We start from the raw sequence: 22,272 nt of genomic DNA, 5'->3' as shown, positions 1-22,272 counted from the left end.
CACCCCTTAGGTTTAGCACAGCAGTGGGCTTATGGGGCTGAATAAGTGCAGTTTACTTGCCGTCTTCCGGAGGGTTTGGGGTAGGTGGTCAGGAGGTTATGAAATTGAAGAAGTGTTGTACTGTTTAACTTGGAAGGCTAACCTTAAAAACAGCGGCTAGAGACTTAATTTTCCTAAACTGCTGAGGAGCCGATCCGGGACCTGCGGGCACGGCGGTGTCCGCGCTGCAGGGCTGCCTGCTCCGTCTGCCTTCAGCACTCCCGGCGAATGGCAGCGTTAAACCGAAGCATGCTGATAAATGCAACTCGCTTGTCGAACCCTGCGCCAGTATTCTTCTGTAGTGACTCTTTCTCTAATAGAAGTAGTGTTAAAACCTACTAGCTGCTGTTTAGAGTTTCACTTCCGAGTATTAACTGTTTAATTGCCTGCCTCTTCCTATGAGATTCCCCGAGTAGATGCTTTAAAAAAATAACCCTTTTGAGAATCCTCTTACGAACCTTTTAACCTTTTTTTCCCCCTCAGTGATGTTTGCTGTGAATCTGAACTTCCCGTCCCACGGATGTGGGAATAGGAGGGAGGCGAGCGGCGGAGCGAGCTTAGCGTTTCGCTCAGGACCACGGAGGGAACCTGCGCGAGAGCCAGGGCTGGATCTCGCCCCGCGGCGCCGGTTGCCTCCCCGGACGCTTCTTTGCCAACCCTCTGTTGGATTTCGGTGGAAACTTCCGCGCGCCAAATGCGGGTCGGCGCCGTAGCCGTGGCCCCGGTCCCTCGCAGTGAACATGGTGCAGCAGTGAAGCGGTTAAACTGCTGTTCTAGTGTCCTCGCAAGATGAAAACTATTTTAGTCCCATGACACTAGCACTATGGGAGTTTAATGCTACAGTTCATTAAAAATGGAGGCTGGCTAGAACCTCAGCAAAATGATTCGGTAACTTAGGCTTTCCACGTTCGCAGCAAATCGGAAGGAATGATTTTTTACCTATGTTGAGCTTGTTCGAAATCCTGAAAAATTCTGATGTGAAGTTGCTGCCAAGCCAGTTCGAGTTAACTGTATTCCTGTCTATCGGGGCAGACTTCGAAAAATGCAGGTTGTCTCGGGGCCAGAGAGATACCTTGTGTTTCCTCCTCCGGAGAAAACTGAGCGGTTTCACGCGGGGATGAGGGGAGGCTGCCCAGCGTGCAGCGGGGATCCAGCGCGGAGCCGAAGCCTGGGTGATCCTCCCCCCTCTGCCTGGTACTTTTATTAGGGCAATTCAGCAATATCTTTGCACGAGGCAGAATAATTCCCTTTTTTTTTTCCTGCCGTGTTACAACTTGTGGCTTCCTGCTCGTTGCAGTAGTGTCATAACTACCAGTTAATAGGGTTGTGTAGTAGTTCTTGTTAATAGTCGGGTCTGTTATGCGTATTACTTTTTGTAGGCTTTTAATGGTAAAGAAGTGTTTGTTCGTGTCTGAGCCAGGTGCTTGAGAAGCAGCATGGAAACACTGCAGTATTTTTAGGTGTCTTGTTTTCCGTCGCTTTTGCAGCTCCTTTGAATCCTTGTGAAGGCCTTGAAGTAGCGGTAGAAATGGTTTACAATTGGCTACTAATTAGCAAGGCATTGGGCTAATAGGATGAGCTATAATTAGTAAGGCCTACCCTCTAGATGGCTAATCAGGGCCCAGAGCACAGTTGCGTGTCCATTTATTAAGTTTCTATATCTGCGCTTTCGTAGCAACTTGTTTAACCTATTGGAACCTTTTAGATTACTTAAAATAGTCAAACAGACAGGATGTACCGGGCACAATCTTACGGCTTTTGGAACAAGATGACCTCTGAGCTCGTTAGCCTATTGACCAAGTAAACGCCAACGGTTTGATCTGCAGACGGGACACGTTAGGAGAAGCGTGATACTTCAGCAGCGCTTTTCCTGTGCTCAGAGAGGAGGACTAGACGTTGCTGAGCAGTTGTCCTGCCTTCTGGACAAAAGAAAATAGTTCTGAAACTTTTTGAGGAGGGAAATGACTCAGAATTCTTGGTGGCTTAGCAGAAATAAGAGGCCAAGCTTCCAAGGAGTTGTCTTGGCAGCCAGAGCGCATCAATTACTGTGCTCCACCTACAGTCCAGCCGTGGTGAGTCTGCCCCAAAAGCTGATACCAGTTTCGTGTCCATGTGCACAGTGCTGTGGAATACTTGCAGCTAAAATTATGGTTATCTTAGCATTCGCTTTGTGCTATATAAAAGCAGGCTGTGTGATAAGCGGGGGAGGAGATTGACCAAGTTTGTGCTGCTGACGCAGGTAATTGCCGATTCAGTAGTATGGCAAAAGTAGTTGATTTTTTTTACTGTGTTTTCTAACTGCCCGTGAACACTCACTGGCAGGTTCTTCCCTCAGTGTTTTCATAGAGGGGGAAAAAGGAATGTTTGAATCTCAAATGTTGTATGTGCAGGATTACAAAATAATTTTTGTAAAGCAAAAACAAGCGTGGGCAAACAGAAGTTGTTCTGGAGCCCATGCTCTGTATTACGGATTTTTCTTCACATCCTGCCCTTACCCACCTCCTCCTTTCCCTTCAAAACAACAAGCAAAAGGGAGTGGGATCCTGTGGCAGAACAATAAAACCAAAGAATCTTCCTGTTTTGTTTTCTATTAATTTAGAGATAACTGATATTGTCTTCACCTCTGGGTATTTTCTTCCGGCCTGAGTCAAGCCCTGCTAACATCAGCCCTTTAACTGCAGGAGAAGTGAGCCACCCTAACGGAGCATGTTCCTGTGTTTATCTGCTTCTCTGCGCTCTCCTATAGGAAAACACTTCCCTAAGAAGTCATCCCCCCCCCCCCCCCGGCTTGATGCGTGACTTCATGGAAACTTCCACTGAGAACTGTGGTGTGTTCTCGGATGTGACCAGTAACGTGGGGACAGTTAATTTCCTCCACGTTACGGAGCGTGCGTGGTGGTGGTATCCCACCAAAACCTGCAGCCATTTCTAGCCAGTATTTTCAGGTTGGCTTTAAGACTTGCTCTGATGTCCTTTAAGTAAAGACACGAAATTGTCACCATATAAGCTGAACGGAGCTACATGTATGAGCATGCACGTGACTGCGGTGCCAGTTCCAAAGCCAACTCTCTTCACTTGCGTCTCTGAACGTTATTGCTACTGATGAACTAGAAATTAAGATCTAGGTTACTTCCACAGAGTAACTTCTCGGTGTGAGGCTGTTAGCTATGTGATACTGCAGAGCGAAAATTAAGAGTAAGACTTGCTGGCGTGCATGCGTTGGGCAGGAGGGGCAGCGAGGAAAGCAGCCTAAGAACAGGCTCTCTCATCGGGCAACAGGGAAGACCTTGAGCTGGATAGCTAAGTACAAAGACTTCTCAATTTGATTTTTGTCCTCAAGAAATTGTTCAAGCTACAAGTCTTTTTTGGCCATTATCAGTTTCATGCCATTAAGCCCTAGTAGACTAAACTGCCCGAGTCTAGCTTGCTGGACAAATACTGCCTTGTTTGCTGCATCTCGCTAGCTTGTCTCCGCTATTAAAATGCTGCTGCAGTGGGTCTGCTGGTTTGCTGGACACAATAAAAGCTGAAAGCAGCTGAAAACCTTTGTGAAGCAAGACATTTATTTTTATTAGTGTTTGTCTTTAAAACAGCATGCTTTTCTAGCTAGTGTCACAATCAATCTGAGGAGGAGTGACCAGGTTTCTTTTTAAAGATGCGTCTTCAATTAGTGTTCTACATGCACATATGACCCTATACTGCTTTTGTCCTGCTAAGTAAAATGGGGAGGTTGGACAGTGACTGTTTCAAGACTTGCCTAGAGCAAGCTCCTGCGGTACTAGCCGTTATAATGATAAATGCAGGTGTCGGTCTCTTCTACCTCAAGGGAAATGATCAGTTACAAATTGGAATATTGGTTCCAGCAGGTGTTTGGATCAAACAATGGCTAATCAAAAAGCAGCTGGATTCTTCCTAAGATGTTAATGTAAGATGCAAAAAATAAAGCAATATGGAGTAAGAAATACGGTAACTTTCAAATATTTTTGTGAGTGCTTTTGTTTTTTAATCTAAAAGCATTTGAACACAGGCCTAATCTGTCATTCCTTTCCAAATAATAGGATGTGGTCTTGTGATCTTTCAAACAGGTAGCTAAATTTAAGGATTACTGTCCCATGCGTGAGCATTTTTCAGATGAAGATGTCAAGAATTCCCATATCAGAGCAGTTAGTGTGGATTTTTTCCCCAACATTAACATTCTTGGTATTTGATTGCTCTCTCTCCACTTGGATACAAGCTGGCAATGGATAACTCTACTACTTCTCTTGCAAGCTTGCAAAAGTGAAATTTGAATGATTACTTGAATAATATTTTTCATAAGGAAAAAAAAAATCTAATGCATTTGGTGTCATTTTCTATTTTTGGTGGGGCTGTTGTCAATCTCACCTGCATTCCACCCAAAGCATACTGAAGTACTTGTCTTTCCCCTCAGGATCTTTGTTGCAATCACTTTCAGCCACCAGGACTGGACCGGATTCCACTTGGAACCCATGAACTTCACTGACAGGTAGGAGTTCTTAATAGATAAGTGTCTGACATAGTAATCTCTAATGTGGCATAGACATTTTCAACCCCATCACAGATTTGTTAATAAAAAGTGGGGAGGCGGGGTAGGAGAGGTGGAATCATCTTGCTGTTTTTGCACCTCTGCTCCTGTCTTGCACAGGATGATGAGGAAGGTCTGTAGTAGAGCTCAGAGACTGAACTTGAATCTGGATTCAGTTCCTGTGTCTTAATCAAAAGTCGCCTTTCACTTAGCAGTTAATCAACACTCCAAAGTAGGTAAATCTCCCTAGCTTACAAATGGACAAACAGAGAAGTTTCACTTCCTTTTAACCAGGCATTTGCAACAGCTGCACAGTATTTTCAGTCTTGAATAAGATGAGAAGTACAAAGAAAGTGCACAGAAATTCTTCCCTTGAGAATTCTATATATTTTGATCATTTGCACAATTCCCAAAAGAAAAATTGTGAATGAAAATGAAATTTCAGCAGATACTTTTTTAGCTCTGACAATGATATAGTTGTGCAGCTACAAGTAATACAGTGGAAAACAGTCTTGATCAGCTATGGTGTGTGTAGTGATACTCGCCTACCTCACTGTAGAATCAAATGAAGAATATTTTTAATGGAAGCTTAAGGGTTTATCCAACAATTGTTCTCCAAAATATGTGTTGCCAAGGCTCAGGTGATCTAGTTTAAGGATTTCTGGTCTTCACTTTTCTTTCAATCTCCATTTTTCTGGTGTAAATATTGATGTGTCTGCTCATAATTTTACAAATTTGATTTACTGTGATTTACCAGCGTCAACTTTAGAACTAATGTTGTGGTGCAAGCCTTAAGTACTGCTGCTTTTTTGGTATGGCTATTTCTTACATAAGTTCCCAAATCTGTGCAAAGCAGTGCTTTGGAGTTTGGAGGGGAAGGATGATCTTGGGAGGTGCAACTTCCAAAGTTTAAATGTGCAGTGATTTTTTTATTTTTTGGGGGGGGGAGGGGGCATCTTTCACGAGACCAAAAGATTAAATGGACTTGTAAAAAAACAAAGAAACAAAACTACAACAACAACAAAAACCTTGCTAATGAAATGAGTCAGAGATGAAGGAACGGGAATAACAGAGAATAGTTGTACCACACTTAGACATCTTGAACACACTCATGGAAGTTTCTTGATCTGCTTTCTTGTTCAGTGAGTTATCACCATAAAGTACTTGAAAAATATAGCTCTGGGAAGTTGTAGGCATGTGTATAAATACTATCTTATTTTTCCAATTCAACTTTTTATCCAAATGCTATGGACCTTAATCGAAACTGGTATTTAAACTGATATTCAACACTTGAGGAATCTCTGTGATTTTTTTGGTGATACAAAGCCCAGACATAAATCATTAGCAGACTTCCTGCCCGGTAGTTTCTACACAAAAATAGATCCATAAAACCGGGGGGAGAATTCAGGTCAAACAAATTCCTCATTTAGTGGCTGTAAGTAGTACCCTCTACATACACCTCTTTAAATCCAAAGAAGTGGACCTTAGAATTAATACCATTTTAAAGTTTTTACACGAATTAGGGTGTTAGTTGATAAATAAGAAAATTGCTTGGTTGTTCAGAATCTTTCTTTGGGTACCCTGTACTTTGTATCTACTTACACTAATTCGCTCGATGAACTTTCTGAGGCTGTAAAGAATATATATGTGTACGAATATGAATCCTAAGTATGGTACTTCTTGTAGGGAAGTGATGCTAAACGCAGTTCGGATAGCCCGTGTGCGCAGAAAGCCAGCCTTCTCTTACGCTTTTTAAAATACAGAAAAAGAAGGAATCGCCTGTATTACAATATACACAGCATGTGGTGCTAGAAAAGCTGATTGTTGTTGTGACTGAGTATCTGAAGATGTTAATTTTGCTGTTCTTGCACTAAAATAAATGAACCAACCTAGATCCCTTTTCTCATAAGAAGCAAACGTTTAATGGGAGGAGGGGGGAAGGATGTGATTGCAGTCTGCAATGCTGCTGTTCAAATCTGCCCATATCAAATAGAAGTTTAAATAAAATTGCAGTGATTTGTAAGTGAAAGGTTTTATTTTTGAGTCAAACACTGGACAAACAGGTTTTAATCGCTAGTTAATGTCTCTGAGGGTTGATGGGGCTGGAGAATCCATACCTTAGGAAAGGTCACAACCTGTAGTGCTAGGCTGAAGTCAGGCCATGTGCTTCTGGTAACAGCTGCTCTCCTTTCCCACTTCTCTCGATTAAAAAAAGTCCCTTTACTGTGAGCTACTAAATGATGAAGAGTTTAGCTTAAATAAGTGTAAAGATGGTGACCTTATTAAAAGGTTGCTTTTTTGCCCTTTTTTTTTTTAAATTAAATTATTTTGACTTTCTTATTCCTCTTTAGCTGCCTCTTACGTGAGGTTGGTAGAATTCCCCTGGCCAGCTCAGAGGTGACAAAAACTAACTCCATAGCGAACTGTCTAGTTCAATCCTGGAAACTGTAGTTATGAATCACTATAACAGAACATTAAAAAAAACTGATGTCACTTTGCAGGGCAAACTGAGGAATGTGCATCGTCATGGCAGAACTGGGAAGTGGGTTTTTTGTTTTGTTTTTGTTTTTGAAATTTTAGGCTGGATATGCTGATGAGAGAATAGCAACACTAGTAAAAGATGTTTAGAGAAAAACCTGTTATTTTTGTGCAAGTTAAAAAAAAAAAAACTTTTTAATAATTCTTACTCTAAGATCACCTTGACATTGAACACTTCTGAAGTCATTACAAAATCATAGAAAATTTGTAGACTGTTTTTTGCATTTAATAGCTGGTTTACATTTACACGGCTACATGTTAAATATAATCTGTGTGGCACATAGAGTTTTCTGTTAAGAACTGTGAATTCTTTTCGCGATATGCAGACCGCTTATATAGCAATTAGACCATAGGCTGCTTTAGGGAATGGAGCTGAACTTTGTCGTAATAGTGATTTTTTTTTTGAGACGAGCTCGTACCAGTATTGCGGAGAGCGGTACGGTGACTCTCTTAATGCAGTGGGACTTCAGCTACCAAAGTCTCATTTCTGCCCAGGTACAGAACTTAAGGTTTGTGGTGTTCTGAGCTTGACCTGAAGATGTTTCCACAAATGTTTGTCTGTCGATTTTTAGTAAATGTTTGGGCGAACTGAGGCTGAATTGCTTCCTAGCGCACTAATGACTGCGAGCAGTTGCATTGTGGGCACAGTGTTTATGTTAAAGCTGCCTCCTGTTGCCTGGCCACTCGGATGAGAAATAAAAGCAGCTTCTGCAAGATGCACACCAAGGTATAGAGTGACTTGCTGCAGGTCCTTGCCTCAAAAGCTAAGCAGCAGGAGTAGTCGTGGGGTGTTGTTGCTGTTTTTAGGGCAGACTAGTGCTCCGAGACCCCAAATCTTCAGTGTTTTCCTTTAGAAATTCATCGGGGCTGGTGTCCCTGTGATGTTTTTCTGCTGAAATCTGCTGGTGGATCATTCATGTGCTGCCTGCAAGTGCTCACTGCTGTCGCCTCCCTAGCAGAGAACTTTCTTCTCTGCTGTCTTTAAATATGTGTCATAGGTGACAAAGATGAAACTTTTGTGGGCTCTTTCTGCTTTTAATTGCAAGTATTTAGCAATCCTAAACAAGATCCCTTATTCTTCCCCTCAAAGCTTATGGTGGGGGGGGGAAGGAAAAAATAACAAAAAAAAAAACCTCACAGCCCAAAAGGTGCTGTGGTTTCCTGGCGGGGCTGGTGTGCTCACATCCAGCTCAGCACCGTGGGAGCGCGGCACGGGAAGGGTTAAGGTCTGCCATTTTGTTATGTAACACCCTTAATGGACATATCAGTGAATGGCACCAAAATGGCAGGGCTTAACCCTTCGTGGGCTGCGGTGCCTCTCAGCCACCCAGGGGCTGGGACGTGCCTCCTGCCTGGTGGGGACTGCTTTCCCAGGGATTTCTGGTGAGAGCAGCAAATTGGCTGTTAAGCAGTTATTCTGTCCCTGTCATTTCAACTGAAGGAAAACTTCAGCATTTTAATTCTTCCTATTTAAGTCTTATGGTATGGAAATAATGGCTAACGTAGAAAACTAATCAACCTACCTCTGGCTGCTATCATTCTTCTTATTGCATTAATAGAAAAAGGAATGGATTTTCGGTTGTCCAGTTGAATTCAGCTGTGGGATTTTTTTTTCAACCCACAAAATAACCAGTGTTCTTATCCTACTACAGTTGAGTTAATTTATTCTTTAAAAAACAGCCAGTTCTTACTTTAGAAAGACAAAGTTTCTCCTAAAAATCTACATGGCAAGGACAGGAACTCCTCTGTGTGTGTGTGTGTGTGTGCACATATTAATATGTACACACACGTGTGTGCACCATACACACCCATGTTTATATATAAAACTTTAATATGACCTTTTCCAGCACATCTCACTTCTGGCTTAGATAGCAGTGTGCATATAAAAAGAAAAAAAAAATACTTATGGCAGAGCAAAAAATTAGGCTTGGTTGAAACAATGCCTTGTCATTGCAACTTCTTGCATCCTGCAAAGAGAAATGGAATTTCTAGGCATCGTGGGGAGGGGGTGCGGAGGATCCAAGGTAACTCCGCGTGCTGCTGCCTGCATTGGCTGCCCTTGCAGGAGGCCTGTCTAGTTCGTGCATCCGAGTCTGATGCGCTGAATGGGAGCGACTGTTCAAAGTCGGTAACTTAATTTTGATCAGTTACGCTTAGAAAATATCTGAAGTGGTCTATTAATATTTTTCACTGCGAGGCGTTAACTTGAACATGTCTTAGCCTCCACATCTCCTCTTTGGTAAACTTGCCTTTTTTTTTTTTTTTTTTTTTTTTCCTTTCACTGTAAAAGTTTCCAGATTAGGCTGGGGAAGAGGGTTGTTGATCTTTGTTTTTGGCTACCCAGAAAAGCAAATAGCACGTTGCTGGATTGTTCAGTGTGTGTCTGTTGTCAGACTCAAAACCTTCTATAGATGGTCTGTATTGAACCAGTATCTGCTGCTGCTGCTCACCAGAAATGTTAATGGATTCTAGCAGAGTCAGAATATAATTCTACCTCTAATCCATTTTATTTCAAGCTACTAAGTTGCACTAGAAGAGTATACCTAACTACTTTTCTATGATGGAATCACCTGCAGTTTGTGTAAAGAAGTCATAATTCATGAATGGGAGAGGAGAGAGGAGGTGATATGAACTGTTTTGAATGTGTGATGTAAGGAAAAGTGGAAGTGTTCATTACAAATTGCAAGCCAAACGTGCTCTTTTTAATTGTGTTTTTATCTGTGAGCACTGTGTCAGTGCTCTCTGCGTTTGCTCGGTGGTATTCTGAAAACTGTTTTGGGTGCTGCCTCCGTTACCTGGTTGTGTGCTCTAAACAGATAGTGGTAGGTAAGCCAGATGTGACTTCTGCAGTTGTTCTGGTTTATTCCAGGCTGGATTACACATCTGGAAAATCATCACAAAGCAATTAATTTCCCAAGTCTTAAGCTGGAACTTATTGAATTTTTCCTGTTCTGTAACTTTTCCCTACAGTGGCAAAAGAAAGCAAGCAGATAATTGTTCCAGGATCTCCCAATCCTTTGCCATCTTTGCAAGTGGGAGGCGTTCTGGGCAGTATGTGACAGGAGTCTGTCATACACATCCGTGTTGGAAAAGACACTAGCTGAATCAAACCAGGTTTGTCTCTTTGTTCTTGCTGCTCTGCTCTTTTGAGGGAGGAAGGGTTTGGAAAGGAACATTTGGAAGACAGCAAGAGATCTCTTTTGATGCTTTTCCAAATGGAAAGCATATAGGTGAAATCACAGGTGTCCATAATATTTAACAGGGTAGCATGAATAGGTTATGAACTCGCAGAAGATTTGGGGTTTTCTTTTGTTGTCCTTATACTTAAAGGGCAGCGAATCAGTCTGGGTGATTTTTTTGACAAGACTTTAAAGTAGCTGAGTGTGATAGTATGACCCTGTGGCCTGCAGTCCAAGAAGTTCACTGCATTTTATATCATATACTAAACTCCCTTTTAAATTGATCATAGTAGTTAATCTGTTACAGTGATAGCACTTTAGACAGGGTATTGGCTGTTTAGATTCCAGGCACTTCACCCTGAGCTGTGTCGTTCCTCATAATAAAAAGCAGAACCTTCCATAAAATTTAAAATTTACTGTGTAATCCTTACTTTCTCCTCCATCTGTAAAATCAAAGGTATCGTGCAGAATGTGTTGAACCAAACCTGTTTGCTGTTCATGTCGATCAGCTTCTGTTGTCACTAATGAGCGTCAGAAGTCTATACTCTGGGTTATAAATGTTTGAGGAGGAGAAGTGAGGGTTTGGGAAATAACATAACTTCAGAAGTGTTCTGTTATACTTATCTGATGAATTCCTAACCTAGGTATTTTGAAACATCCAGATGATTTATTCTCATCTAGTGGAATCAAGTGGTTGAATGTGTGTGATCTCAATAAATCCAGCAGGCATTCAAACACAGTAGAGAATACAGGCTTTGAGCATATGGATACGTTCCTCCTCTTCTGCCTGTGAAATCCAAGTATAAGCAATGTTCTGCTTCAGGAATTATTAGTCTGGTTGCCTGCGGAGGGAGGAATCTCTGTAAGCACTAAGGATGGGTCACAGAGTACTGGTAAGGTGCTATTTAACAGGGGTGGTGAAGTCTCGTGTGATTGACTGGCATGTTCTCCTCACACGCTGAGGATTAAGCAAATTGCCAGATTTGCCATCAGGAGGGAACTTTCTTCCCAGGGCAGTTTGGGGTTCTTTTTTCCCCCTCTGGTTGTGCAAATAGCAGCTCACTTCCTTCTAGAAGCTCCGTAATAAAGACACTCTCGGTGCTGGTGCTAGACTGGGCAGGTGCCCTCCTGCTCCTCCTGTCTTCCCGTGGCACGCTTACGGAGCTTTTGGTTTTAATCTTGTCCTACAGGTCTGCAGTTCAAGCTGTTTTGGGATGTGCTCTACAGCCCGCTGTGGGTAATGCTAAGTGAAGTAGATCCTGCGGGGACTTGTCTGAACTGTGTATCTGCTTCGTGCTGCACTCTGACTTGCGGATGGGGCCCAGTAACTCGCGATTCCCATAAAAATTTCTGATGTTACCAGTTTTCATCTCTTTTCCTGAAAAGAAGAGGCAGAAGTGTCTTTTAAGAAATCCTACTCATTTTGTCTGTCTTCTCCTCCCTTTTCCTCCATACTATTATACTGCATTAAATTTTCTTTTAGGCTTCTCCATATATGCAGGCATGTTAACAAACTGTTTTCCAGTACTGTTTCCTGAAAGAGTTAAAACAGCTATTCTAGGGGGCGTCATTTAAGGCTCATCTATAATAAATATGACTTAACATTGTGGTGGCAGGGGAACTGTGCAACCAGATCTCTATATTAGTGTGTATATATAAACCTTGAGCCTGCACTTGCAATAATCTTCAGGTTTAGTTGTAAAATCTTAGTGCAATCTAGTCCCAAGGTCTTTCTGGTAACGTAGATCTTGAACGTAGCGTTTCACTTGTGCTACAAATAATGGTCTATCTAGCAGTTACTGTCCCCACACAACTCTCCAGACTACACTGTTGTGGCAAAATACTGCAGATTGTTAACAAAAACTTGGATTGAATTTTAGTCTGCAAAAGTTGTCATAGCAGCAGCGCCATAACTGGAAGGAAAACTGACCTTGTGAGATGTCGCCTTTTGGCTGTGCGAGTGTTGAATGCACAAGGAAGGTGAAGCCGTTTCCAAGTAAAAGTTTAAGTTGTCAGTATCTGATAAGGGAGCGATCGTGACATTGCAAGAACAAATGGCAGCTCCTACTTTGTGAAGGAATTGCAGGGTGCAAGATAATGCTGCAAAAATAAAAGGATTTAAAGTTTATTAACTGCTCGCAGGTGATGCAGAGTTCCAAATTCCTGGCCTTGTGTCGGCTCAGCGGTCTAAACCTAGAGATGAAGGAACCTAAACAGGTTCCTTTCCAGGCAAGTAGAAGCTGCGAGGTTTGATTATCAAAAAAAGCTATTTGCTGTTGGGCTGTTGGTGTCCAACAGAATATATAATGGTAAAGGGTTTCACTGAGAGGTACATCCTGCGTTTCTGTAAGGGCTGTTAATCTGTTTGGTCCGACCTTTGTGAGGAGTTGCCCAAGAAGGGTTTGCCGCTGGAGAAAGTCTGAATGTAGTGCTGGACATCTGCCTGGCTCCATCATTCCTTGAGATTAGCTGTCTGGGCTAGTTAGAAAACAGAGATGCCCGTTAAAGCGTTCAGATCTTTATTCATTAACTGTTTTTACATTACTGGTAGGATTTTTGACTCCGTATTAATTTTTAAAGAAAACTTGCTGCCGATACAAGATGTAGATCGTCTCTGTTGCTTCTGATGTTACTGTGTGCTAGAAAGATTGAGCAGTAACTGCACAATTCTAGAACCTCCTGGCTGCCCTGTACGGTGCATTACAAAATAACCTGGGTATAGTTCAGAATACAGCTTTTTCCCTATCCTCCCCCAAAACAGGGGCAAAAAAAAGAAAGCAAGCGTCTAGTAAATGTTCTCAAAACTTGGAGCCTAAGTTTTTGAAGTGCTGTGGCCACCGGCCACTGTTGCCCTGCGATCAGCGCCGACTTTGGGGGTTGTTGCTTCCCATCTGTGCTAGATGGGAGAATATGAAGATCTTGGAACAGGAACCCAGATCAGGTGGGGATTTTTGTTTGTTTGTTTTTTATGCAAGTTGCCTGCCGAATAAGCAGGCCTGCTTCACAGCGCTGATCAAGAAAGCCACGGTGATTAATGGCAAATCTCAGTCTCGATAAGCTGAGCAGTAGCACGCTGGGCAGCCCTTTGTTTCAGTCCTGGGTTCAGATGGGTTTGCGTCAGGTTAAGAGTAATAAGGCTTGTGATTCCTGGCCAGATTGTCCGATCCCTGGTTCAGAGAGAAACAATTGTTGCGTTGCCTCATTGTCAACAGCGATACTTAAATGGAGGTAGGTTTTGCAGTTAAAAGCCGTGTGTTTTCAGAGCACTTTGTCTGAGGCTGAGCGGGGCTTTGGCGAGGCTGCTGCACGTCAGCCGAGGTGGACTGCCCGAGCCATGCGAAAGCTCTCGGTGCTCCTGGCGCTCCGCCTGGATTGTGTGCTGTTTATTCACTTTCATAAATGCCGAAATTAACTTGGCCATTCTGTAGAGCACACCTTTTTTTCATTATTTCAAGTTCAAGCGTGGTCACACTGTAAATGCACATCAGCTGAGTGGAGGCACTTTGTGTATTGACTATGACTTTTTCCAAAATAATTCCTCCAGCATCCGTGCAAAGAAACCGCTCTCGCTTGCTCTAGGCTTGTACTATCAAAATTGCGATTTCACGTACTGTATACGCAACATTGTCGAATACCGGGGGGGGGTGGGGGAGGGAGGGAGAAGCAGAGGTTAGCGATGTTGCGTAATTACGTTAGTCGTGCGCTGCTAAAAAAATTTCAAAGACTTCGTCCAACTATTGTGTGTTGGCCTTACTCTTGAAATCCATTTATTTGGAAAGAAGGAGGGGGGGGGGGAAAAATCTGGGATGGGAGAAACTTTTTTTTGCGGGGGGTGATGTTGCACCCCCCGCTGGAAGCGTGTGGTCCGGGTGCAGCGGGGACCCGGGCGCAGCGATGCTCCGGGGCTGCAGCGATGCTCCGCTCTCAGGGCGGATGCTCTCCGGACAGACAGACGGACGGGCTGCGCCGGCCCGGCCCGGCGGCGCTCGGCCCGGCTGCAGGGTTAACCCCGCGCCGGGTTGCCGGCAGCCGGCGCAGACTGGTTTCTGGAAAGTGCTTTGTCTCGCAGGCTGCATCCTGGGAAGGGTCATGTGGAGCCCAGTGATGTCATGGGATCAAAGCCTGACTCAGCTCCTGGTCCGGTGCGCGCGTCCGCAGGTAGAGGAGGGCAGGCGGAGATGGCAAAGCTCGCCCGCCGCCAAACTTTGTGCGCCCCTGGCATGCAGGGAGTTAACCGTGATCCCACAGGAGTTGAGCACTTCCTGTGCAGCCCTGGAAAAGCCTGGCTCATTCATTAGGAGGGAAGAAAGTATCAACTTGGATATTACAATGGCAGTGCCTTAATGTCTCGTGGCAGGCTGTAAAGAAATATGGAAGACTCTCTTCACGCAGGGTGTGGTGGTCCTTTTCCCCGTAACATCTGATTTCTGAAACTTGCAATCAGGCATAGTCCTAAGAAATACATGGCAGAACTCCCAGAGAGATTCTGATCTAGGATTTTGTAATTACTTTTATTTGCATATGAGACAAATACATACATTCTTCCTGCTTTTTGGTAACGATCCAAACTTTTTAATCGTGTGGGTTTGTATATTCTCCTGGACTCTAATACAGGTTTTCTTTATCCTTCATGCTTCTAGTTTCTACTTAGTGGGGTTTGGGTGCATGTGTGTGTTTTTGTTTTGCTTTGCTTTTTTTGTTGTTGTTGGGTTTGGTTTTTTTTTTTGCTTAACATAAAAAGTGTAGGTACAGTGGATGCTCAGTGCTTAATAACTTCAGACTGAGATGTATTTTGAAGATAGGGTAAGTGAACATACTGGCAAAACTGTTACTGCTCTTTCTGAGCTTCTTGTGCAGTAACCGCTGTACTTTGCCCTGTTTTGAAATTAAGGTGTTTTGTCCAACTTACTTTTTTCAATGCTCTTAACTCATTTGTGTCTCCTCTTTCTCCAGAGTCTCACAATGACAGAGGAAGCATGCAGGACACGAAGTCAGAAACGAGCATTAGAACGTGAGATAACGCATAACGATGTGGACAGTAAAAAAATAAAAATGGAGAAAGGACTATTAGGAACAGATATAAATGCTGAAGGTGACATGAAAATAAAAACAGATCCTGGAGCTGGAAAAGTGCAAGGATTATTAAAAGGTGGAGAAGTGAAAGCAACCATTAAAGTAGAGGTTCAGACAGGCGATGAACCCGTGGACATGAGTACCTCAAAAAGGTGAGTTGGAACCTAGATGCTGCAGCTGCACTATAGTGTTTGGGATACCTGCACAGTAAATGTGGTGAAATGGCACTAGAAATGAGTTCTCTGCGTCTTAAAAGTAGAATTAAAAGTTTAGGTGTATGTTGCAGCTTTGGCTGCTTGACATTCAACAACTTGTTCTCTATAACTTTGTTACTCATTTTTCTTCTCACAAGCTTTGACAGCAGTAGCGGCTGTGATGAGCAGTTGAGTAAAGAAATATGGTTTTGAACAGAAAAATGTAGAAGTTACAAAGTGGATGCACTTTAGGAAGACTTTAAAAAAAATTTGAGGCGTCATATAAGGAAAATAACAGGTTATGATCATCTAACACATGACAGAGCAGCATGTATGAATAAGTCCAACTTTTATAAGACAAATTCTTCATACTTATTTGAAAGTCAGGCCTCTAAGATTTCTGAATTTTGACATCTGAAAGCATGAACATTCAAAATTGGTGATCAGTTTGGGAAAATCTTGTTTCTACAAAAATGTAAGGCTTTTCCTTTGACTTGTATTTGAAATACACAAGTGAATCAGGTCCTTCTGGTTTACAGATTTGAGTGTCACTTAAAAGCCAGGTTCCAGATCTTCCACCATATTTCTAACCCAGATTCTATCTGTACCAAGATTTTAAAACAATTTGTCAACATGATGTTGACTCTTCAAGGTCTTAACTTCTAATTTACAGTGCATTAAGCTCTAGTGGTCACAGTACTGAACAAAGTCTAGAAGCCTGGTTTATTCCTGGTTTTGACACCAACTGATGTCAGAGTAATACATAAGATTTGAGAGACTTGCCTTTTGGTCTGAAATGGGTTAAATAGTTAAAGTTCTCAAAGCAATAAATCTATATTTACTTGAATATAAAGTACTACAAAAGTACAGATTTGAGGTGTAAAACTGAAAATGTGAGTTTTCTTATCAACTATGCAGGGATTATTGGGAGGATTATTGCTGTTTAATGGCAATTAATCTCTAAACTTTTCCTACTCTTTACTTTTGATGCTCTTTTAAAAAAATATTTTAGGGCTGCAAGAGCCATATTACTTTATCCAACTATTGCTTCAATACATGTAAAACGAGACCTTTTCCATCAATTTGATTGAGGGAAGGTGATAGTTTTCAGCTTTCTTCCTAAACCTTCTGCCAAAGGGGCAATTAAAAAAGTTGCTCAAGGAGATATTTAAGATGTACTTACCTGTCTTATACAGAATTAATTAATTGGGGTAACAGGAGGTTGACTTCCATGTCAGAGTTGCATGACTAGGAGTAAATCTCTTAAGATGTCTTTTGGCATAATCACTGCTTGCTAATTAACACAGGTATGCATACTCCTTTTTTGGAAGAATATCTTAAAAAGATCAATCATACAGAAATCTAATAAATTAGACTACTACATTCTTGTTACAGTACCTGCCCCTGCATGCATGTTCCCTTCATGAATTCATAAGGGCACATTTATAATATTCTCGCAATGTGTGCGAGTGTTCCTACTCTGTTGTATTGTAAGATCCACAGATGGGATGATGAACAAAAGGATATATGCCCAACTTCCCAGAAAGCATCTGGAGCAAAAACCTCTATTTAGATTAGAAGAGAGAACATCCTCTCTCTCTACAGTGTTCTTATTTCAGGTGGTAATAGGATATTGTTGTATTTAGTTTCTACAAGAGGGGAGAAGAATGTTTCCCTACACAAAAAATATTCTTGTGTAAGAGGCGTCTGATCCCATGTCCACTGAAGTTAACCAAACTAAATTTAATTAAGAATTTCATGAGGCTGTGGATCCTCTCTTGGGTTACTGTTTCTAAGTTAGAACACCTTTAATAGTATATATGTGTATAAAGCTCTTAATATTGAGGATTTGAATTGTGGGTCTTCTCAACTGACGAAGAATGAACCAGAAATTCTGCCAATTTCTGCAAGTACCACAGCTGATTCCCAGGCTCTGGTGCTCTGCTCCCGCTTGGTGGTGATGCCATTGGTTTTTCAGCGCATGTTTCCACTCCTGGAGCATAAATGTGGCCCTGCACTGCATACCAACCTTAAGATGCAAATATCTCCAAGCGAATGAAATCTGACTCTTAAGATGCTGGTGATACAGAAGAAACTTGTCTCTGAATGAATCTGATCTCTTGCATATATAAGAATAAAATTGGCATTGTAGGGGAGGAGAATCTTAACTTCATAAGGATTTTTTTTTTCCCCCAAGTGTGGGACTTACCTTTCCAGACCTTTGATCTTTAGAGGAATTTAGCTTGCAGCTTTCATAAGACTGTGTCTTTAAAGCAGTTGAACTGATTTTCTGAAGAGATGAAAAAGATCTGTTGCTTAAAATGCCTGAATTGCTACAAACTTCTCGGTTGGATAAATTCATGCTTAGTGATGTATGGTGTTTTGGCTTTTAAACTTCCTTAATGCTTTTAGAACTGGAAACATAATATTTTCCTTGGAAAAGGGAGCCTAGCAATAATCACAGTTTAGCTGATGTAAAGCTGGTTGAATGGATAATCTCTCTGAAATCAGTTGATTTTTCAAGATTTGAAATATGAACTTGGCAATATCTCTGTATTAAACTCACCAGAAAAAAGTTTCTTTTAATTCTCTTTCTAGACCTTGAAATTAAAGTTAAAAATAGTATTTGGTTTGAGCACATCTTCTGATGCCAGAAGAAACAGAAGGACGTCTGTAGTGGTAGAAGTCTTTGAGAGGTCACACAAGGCCAAACCAAAATCTTGCTCCTCTACATGGCATTTTTGCAACACTCAGAACTAGCTATGCTGATGTGCAATTATACTAGAGCTGCTACAGAGAAGGGATGGGAGGAAGGAGGGAGTCCTCCTCTGTTGATAAGAACATGCATCACTTGCAGTGGAATGGGAGAAGAGCATAATGTAAATCATCTTGCTTGTGTGAATATATTGATTTACATCAATATGGGTGCTAGAAAGAAAGAGCATTTGGCAAAACTTGGTTGAATCCTGCCATCTTCTAACTCTCTCAAGTTGTTTTCTTTCTTCTGTCCTTTATCTCACTTTTTCTCTTTCCTTGCCCTTAAATGTATGGGTTCAATGCAGGGCAAATGTAATACCAGTCTGAGGGTGACGCTTCTGGCGAAGCCTTTCTTGGATTGTGCTGCCTTCTCTATCACGTTGCATTTATTGCCCTTCAGATTCAGCACTCTTCATCTAATGTAGGCATATAATACACATTCTGACAATTTTTTTAAGATTTTTTTTTTTAATAGTATTTCCTGAATCGGACAAAATAAACTAATTGTGTGTGTGGTACTGCTAAGCTCATGACTTCTGGTGTACTCATCGTAAGTTTTGACAGAGGCCACAAACGATCCCTGGTCACAATGATATAAATGGTTATCTGAACAGGAGCTGCTGTCTCCGAACTTGTCTGTGAGGACAAATTGTCCCCTGTTCTGGAGCTCAAGTGTCAGGATCCTTCAGGAGCAGTGTAAGGTTATCCCAATTCTAGGAAAACCTTGTTTATAATTTAGTGGGGGGGGGGGGGGTGGACGGGGTTGCAGACAAGGGTGCTAGTTAACCCTGTGAGTAGCTATGTTGCACTTGCTGGTTGCACTGGGCTGTCTTAAACCAACTTCCAATATTTTTTTTTCGAAATTACAGTAACTCTCCCAAATATGTCACCTTCAAATATATTTCATTTTATAGTATTAAAAACAAAGACTTCTCAGTGATGCAAGAAAGGGGAGTGAGAATAAGAAAATGGTTTTGTTGCAGCATACAAACCTGATGACAATAGTGATATTTTTAGTAAAATGTAAATACAAAAGTTGGCTATTGTTACCTGACAGCTGTGAGCAGTGCTTCTATTAAGGTGGCTGTGAGGCTATTTGGCTTGTTAGCTTGGAGTATCCAAAGTTTGCACAGTGGTGTTACATAGCTCTCCCCAGTTTTTGTTTTATATTGTCAACAGTCTTAGACTGAACATGTGCCCCCTAAAGTGAACTGAAACTTGTTAAGCAGTTGAACATCTTGCTATTATTCCTGTATTTTCTCTATTTGCCAAGAGTAGTAAGTTTTCATGTAAACTATCTTATCTATATTAATTGTAGCTTGATCTAAAACAATTTAAGGTTGGTTGATTAACAGAAATGATTCCCAAGATTCTGTATCAGGTGGGCTCTTATTTAAAAATAACAATAATAACAGTAACTCACCCCAGGCCAGCACAGGGATTATGTGTTCTTCTCACATTAAGCTACAGTCTGGATTTTCTTGTAGAATATTTTTTCTTCCAATTAAAAATAGAAGTATGATAAGCCAAAAAGTCTGCATTTGAAATATTTGGTTTGTTTTCCACAAAGAATGCTTGCACCCGTCTATTGTCTCCTGTCTGTTACAGGCACATATCAAATATACCCACTGCTTTAAGCTCCTGCTTCTTGAAATTATATGTGAACTGGTTTGACTTAAGCCACTGCTTGTTTGCTTAAATGAAAACTGCCAGGAAAGATGAGTGGAGAATTTGTAAGCTGTCTTTACAGTCAGGGCTTTCAGACAAATAATCTATCTGAACTCTTTTTTCCCTTTAATTTTAGGTCTTGCTGGTTATGATTTGTGTGCTTGGGGAATGTTGCATTGCTCTGGAAGCTCAGAATAATCATGTTGTCCTTTTGTTGTACAATGCAATTAAAAATAACTTTCTTACAATTTCAAAACAACTTGTATTAAAAGTTGGCCTAGTGGCTGTGCTCTAAATTTTCTTATTAGGGTCTGGATGCTAAATTTCAGTGCTTTGAGGGATTCTGAGTGTGTTTTTTTTGTTGTGTGTTGTTTTTTTGTTTTTAATCTGGACAAATATTTGATTTGAATTGATTGAATATTGGATTTGAGCTCTGGAATTCTACCATGTTCTTAAACACATCATGGTGCAGTTTCTGGCTAACCGAACTCTCCAGTTTACTGGAATTAACTGTGATCAGCGTTACCTTGGTGCCAATAAAGAGTAATAGGATCTTTACCCATTAATGAAACTGGGAATGTGGTACAGCCCCATATTTTAGATCTCCTTTTCAGCTTATGTATGTTTTATCTAATACCTCATTATGTGTGTGTTCTGTTAAGGGATGTTATAAGAAATTTGATGCCAAAGTTTCTTGTGGAGTTCTGATATTTTATTTTAAATGCAGATATAGTTTAATAAAATCTCATTCCGTTAGGTGCAAAGGAAGGAATGAAATCTCTTTTGCTTCAGTGTCATACCACAGTCTCTAGATCCATCACAACTTCTTTGATTCATGTAGATAAAACATCTCCAGAAAATCTACCCCACCATTGCTTTTCTTCCCTTGTTTGTCCTCCTTCCTTGTCAAATATTTTTGGATGACAGTATTCAAGGGACTTTTGAATGGACTGAAGTAAAACTGTTCCTTATTTGCTCATGTAGATGAAGCTTTAGTCTGAGTGACAGTTCTGGTGCTTCCTTCGGTTACCTGTGGATGGACAGGATATGTTGGGATATCACAAGATTAGGCTCTGCGGGTGTCTTGCTCCGAAACGTGGAATCTCACGTTTCAGATCAGTAGTTTGTAACTTTCATCAAATGAGCATCACTGATTTTATTTTTCTCACCTTTTTGAAAAAGTAACCAAAAGGGCATTTTAGAGCATGAATAAGATCTGGTCTGTGAAAGGAAGCTTATTTTTGGGTTGTGTTTCTGGATTGGCATGAAGGAATGGAAAGGCAGCTTGCTGAAATCCTTGAGTCCCTCGGTTAATGTCACTGCGTATCTCTGATGCTGTCAGCTTGAGCCAGCAGTTCCTGGGTTTTCTCACCTTTTTTTCTTTTTAGTGCAAGTCTGTAACTTTTTCTTTCTTATTCATACTTGATCTAGACTCCTGCCTCATAGGAAGGTGAATCTGTTACAACAGTTGAGTCCATCCTGAGATACTTTAGGCCTCAGATGCATCATCTTCAAGACAAAAGTTTAATTAGTCTTCCTTCTGTCCCACCTAAATGGACGCAAACCTCTAAGGATGGGTTCAGCCACCTGAGGTCTCTTGAACTGGATGACCCCTTTTCCTTCAAATCAAAAAATAAATAAATGTACAGTGTCTTTAGGGGAGAGGTTTTTTTGTTGTTGTTTTTTTGTTTGTTTTTTGCTTTGGGGCATTTTTGGAATAGTTGTTCTGCTCTAAATTCCTAGAGGAGTGAGGATGCTTCAAGATACCGAGGAAGACTACCGAATAGCATGATACATCTGTTCTGTGATCTAAGGTTTTAAATAGAGTATTAGAGGAAGCATGAACTCTTTCTGAGGGTCCTTAGTGACTTAGGAGGTCTGCGTTGGATTCTTTCTTCAAGGTCTCTATTAAATTGTATTTTTTTTGTCATGATGCTTAAATACGTATGCTGCTAGGCAGCAACTCTGCTTTTGACTTCTAGCATCGAGTCCAAGTGATTGAGACAGCAACACGTATAAAAGCTGAAGGGCACATAATAAAACTATGTCTTTATTTAGCTAAAGGATATGCCTGATGGCTTCAGGGGATAAAGGTCATAGCATCAGGGCAGCTATCCCAAATTATTAACTGCTGGTGGCAGTATTTTTCTGCAAGTGGTGATGCTTCCATTGTCTGCCCTTGTTCTGAAACATCTGTTTTGAATTTCTTGCTTTATGCACAGGGTAACAAAAGAATACAGCAAACTTCTTTCTGAAGGAAGATTCTTTTGCAGAGATCTGG

General features: G+C 41.3%; 1 protein-coding gene across 8 annotated transcripts in view; it reads left to right on the top strand.

Annotated features, from left to right (window-relative positions):
• Window positions 1-22,272, top strand: part of GATAD2A (GATA zinc finger domain containing 2A) — a 71,812-nt gene that overhangs the window by 31,642 nt on the left and 17,898 nt on the right. For 5 of the 8 annotated variants that reach the window (XM_067312652.1, XM_067312650.1, XM_067312656.1 and 2 more), the window contains 3 exons: window positions 4,469-4,543; window positions 10,091-10,234; window positions 15,253-15,524. In XM_067312652.1, the coding sequence (XP_067168753.1) occupies window positions 15,262-15,524 (263 nt within the window). In that variant the 5' untranslated portion in view covers window positions 4,469-4,543; window positions 10,091-10,234; window positions 15,253-15,261. Of the gene's footprint in view, window positions 1-2,059; window positions 2,112-4,397; window positions 4,544-10,090; window positions 10,235-15,252; window positions 15,525-22,272 lie in introns of those variants that run through there. The other 3 variants (XM_067312651.1, XM_067312653.1, XM_067312654.1) reach the window with 3 other exon arrangements.

This window comes from Apteryx mantelli, chromosome 30 (assembly GCF_036417845.1).
Source record: "Apteryx mantelli isolate bAptMan1 chromosome 30, bAptMan1.hap1, whole genome shotgun sequence".
Classification (NCBI taxonomy): Eukaryota; Metazoa; Chordata; class Aves; order Apterygiformes; family Apterygidae; genus Apteryx; species Apteryx mantelli.
The sequence above is the reverse complement of the archived record's forward strand: the minus strand, read 5'-3'. Positions and strand labels throughout refer to the sequence as shown.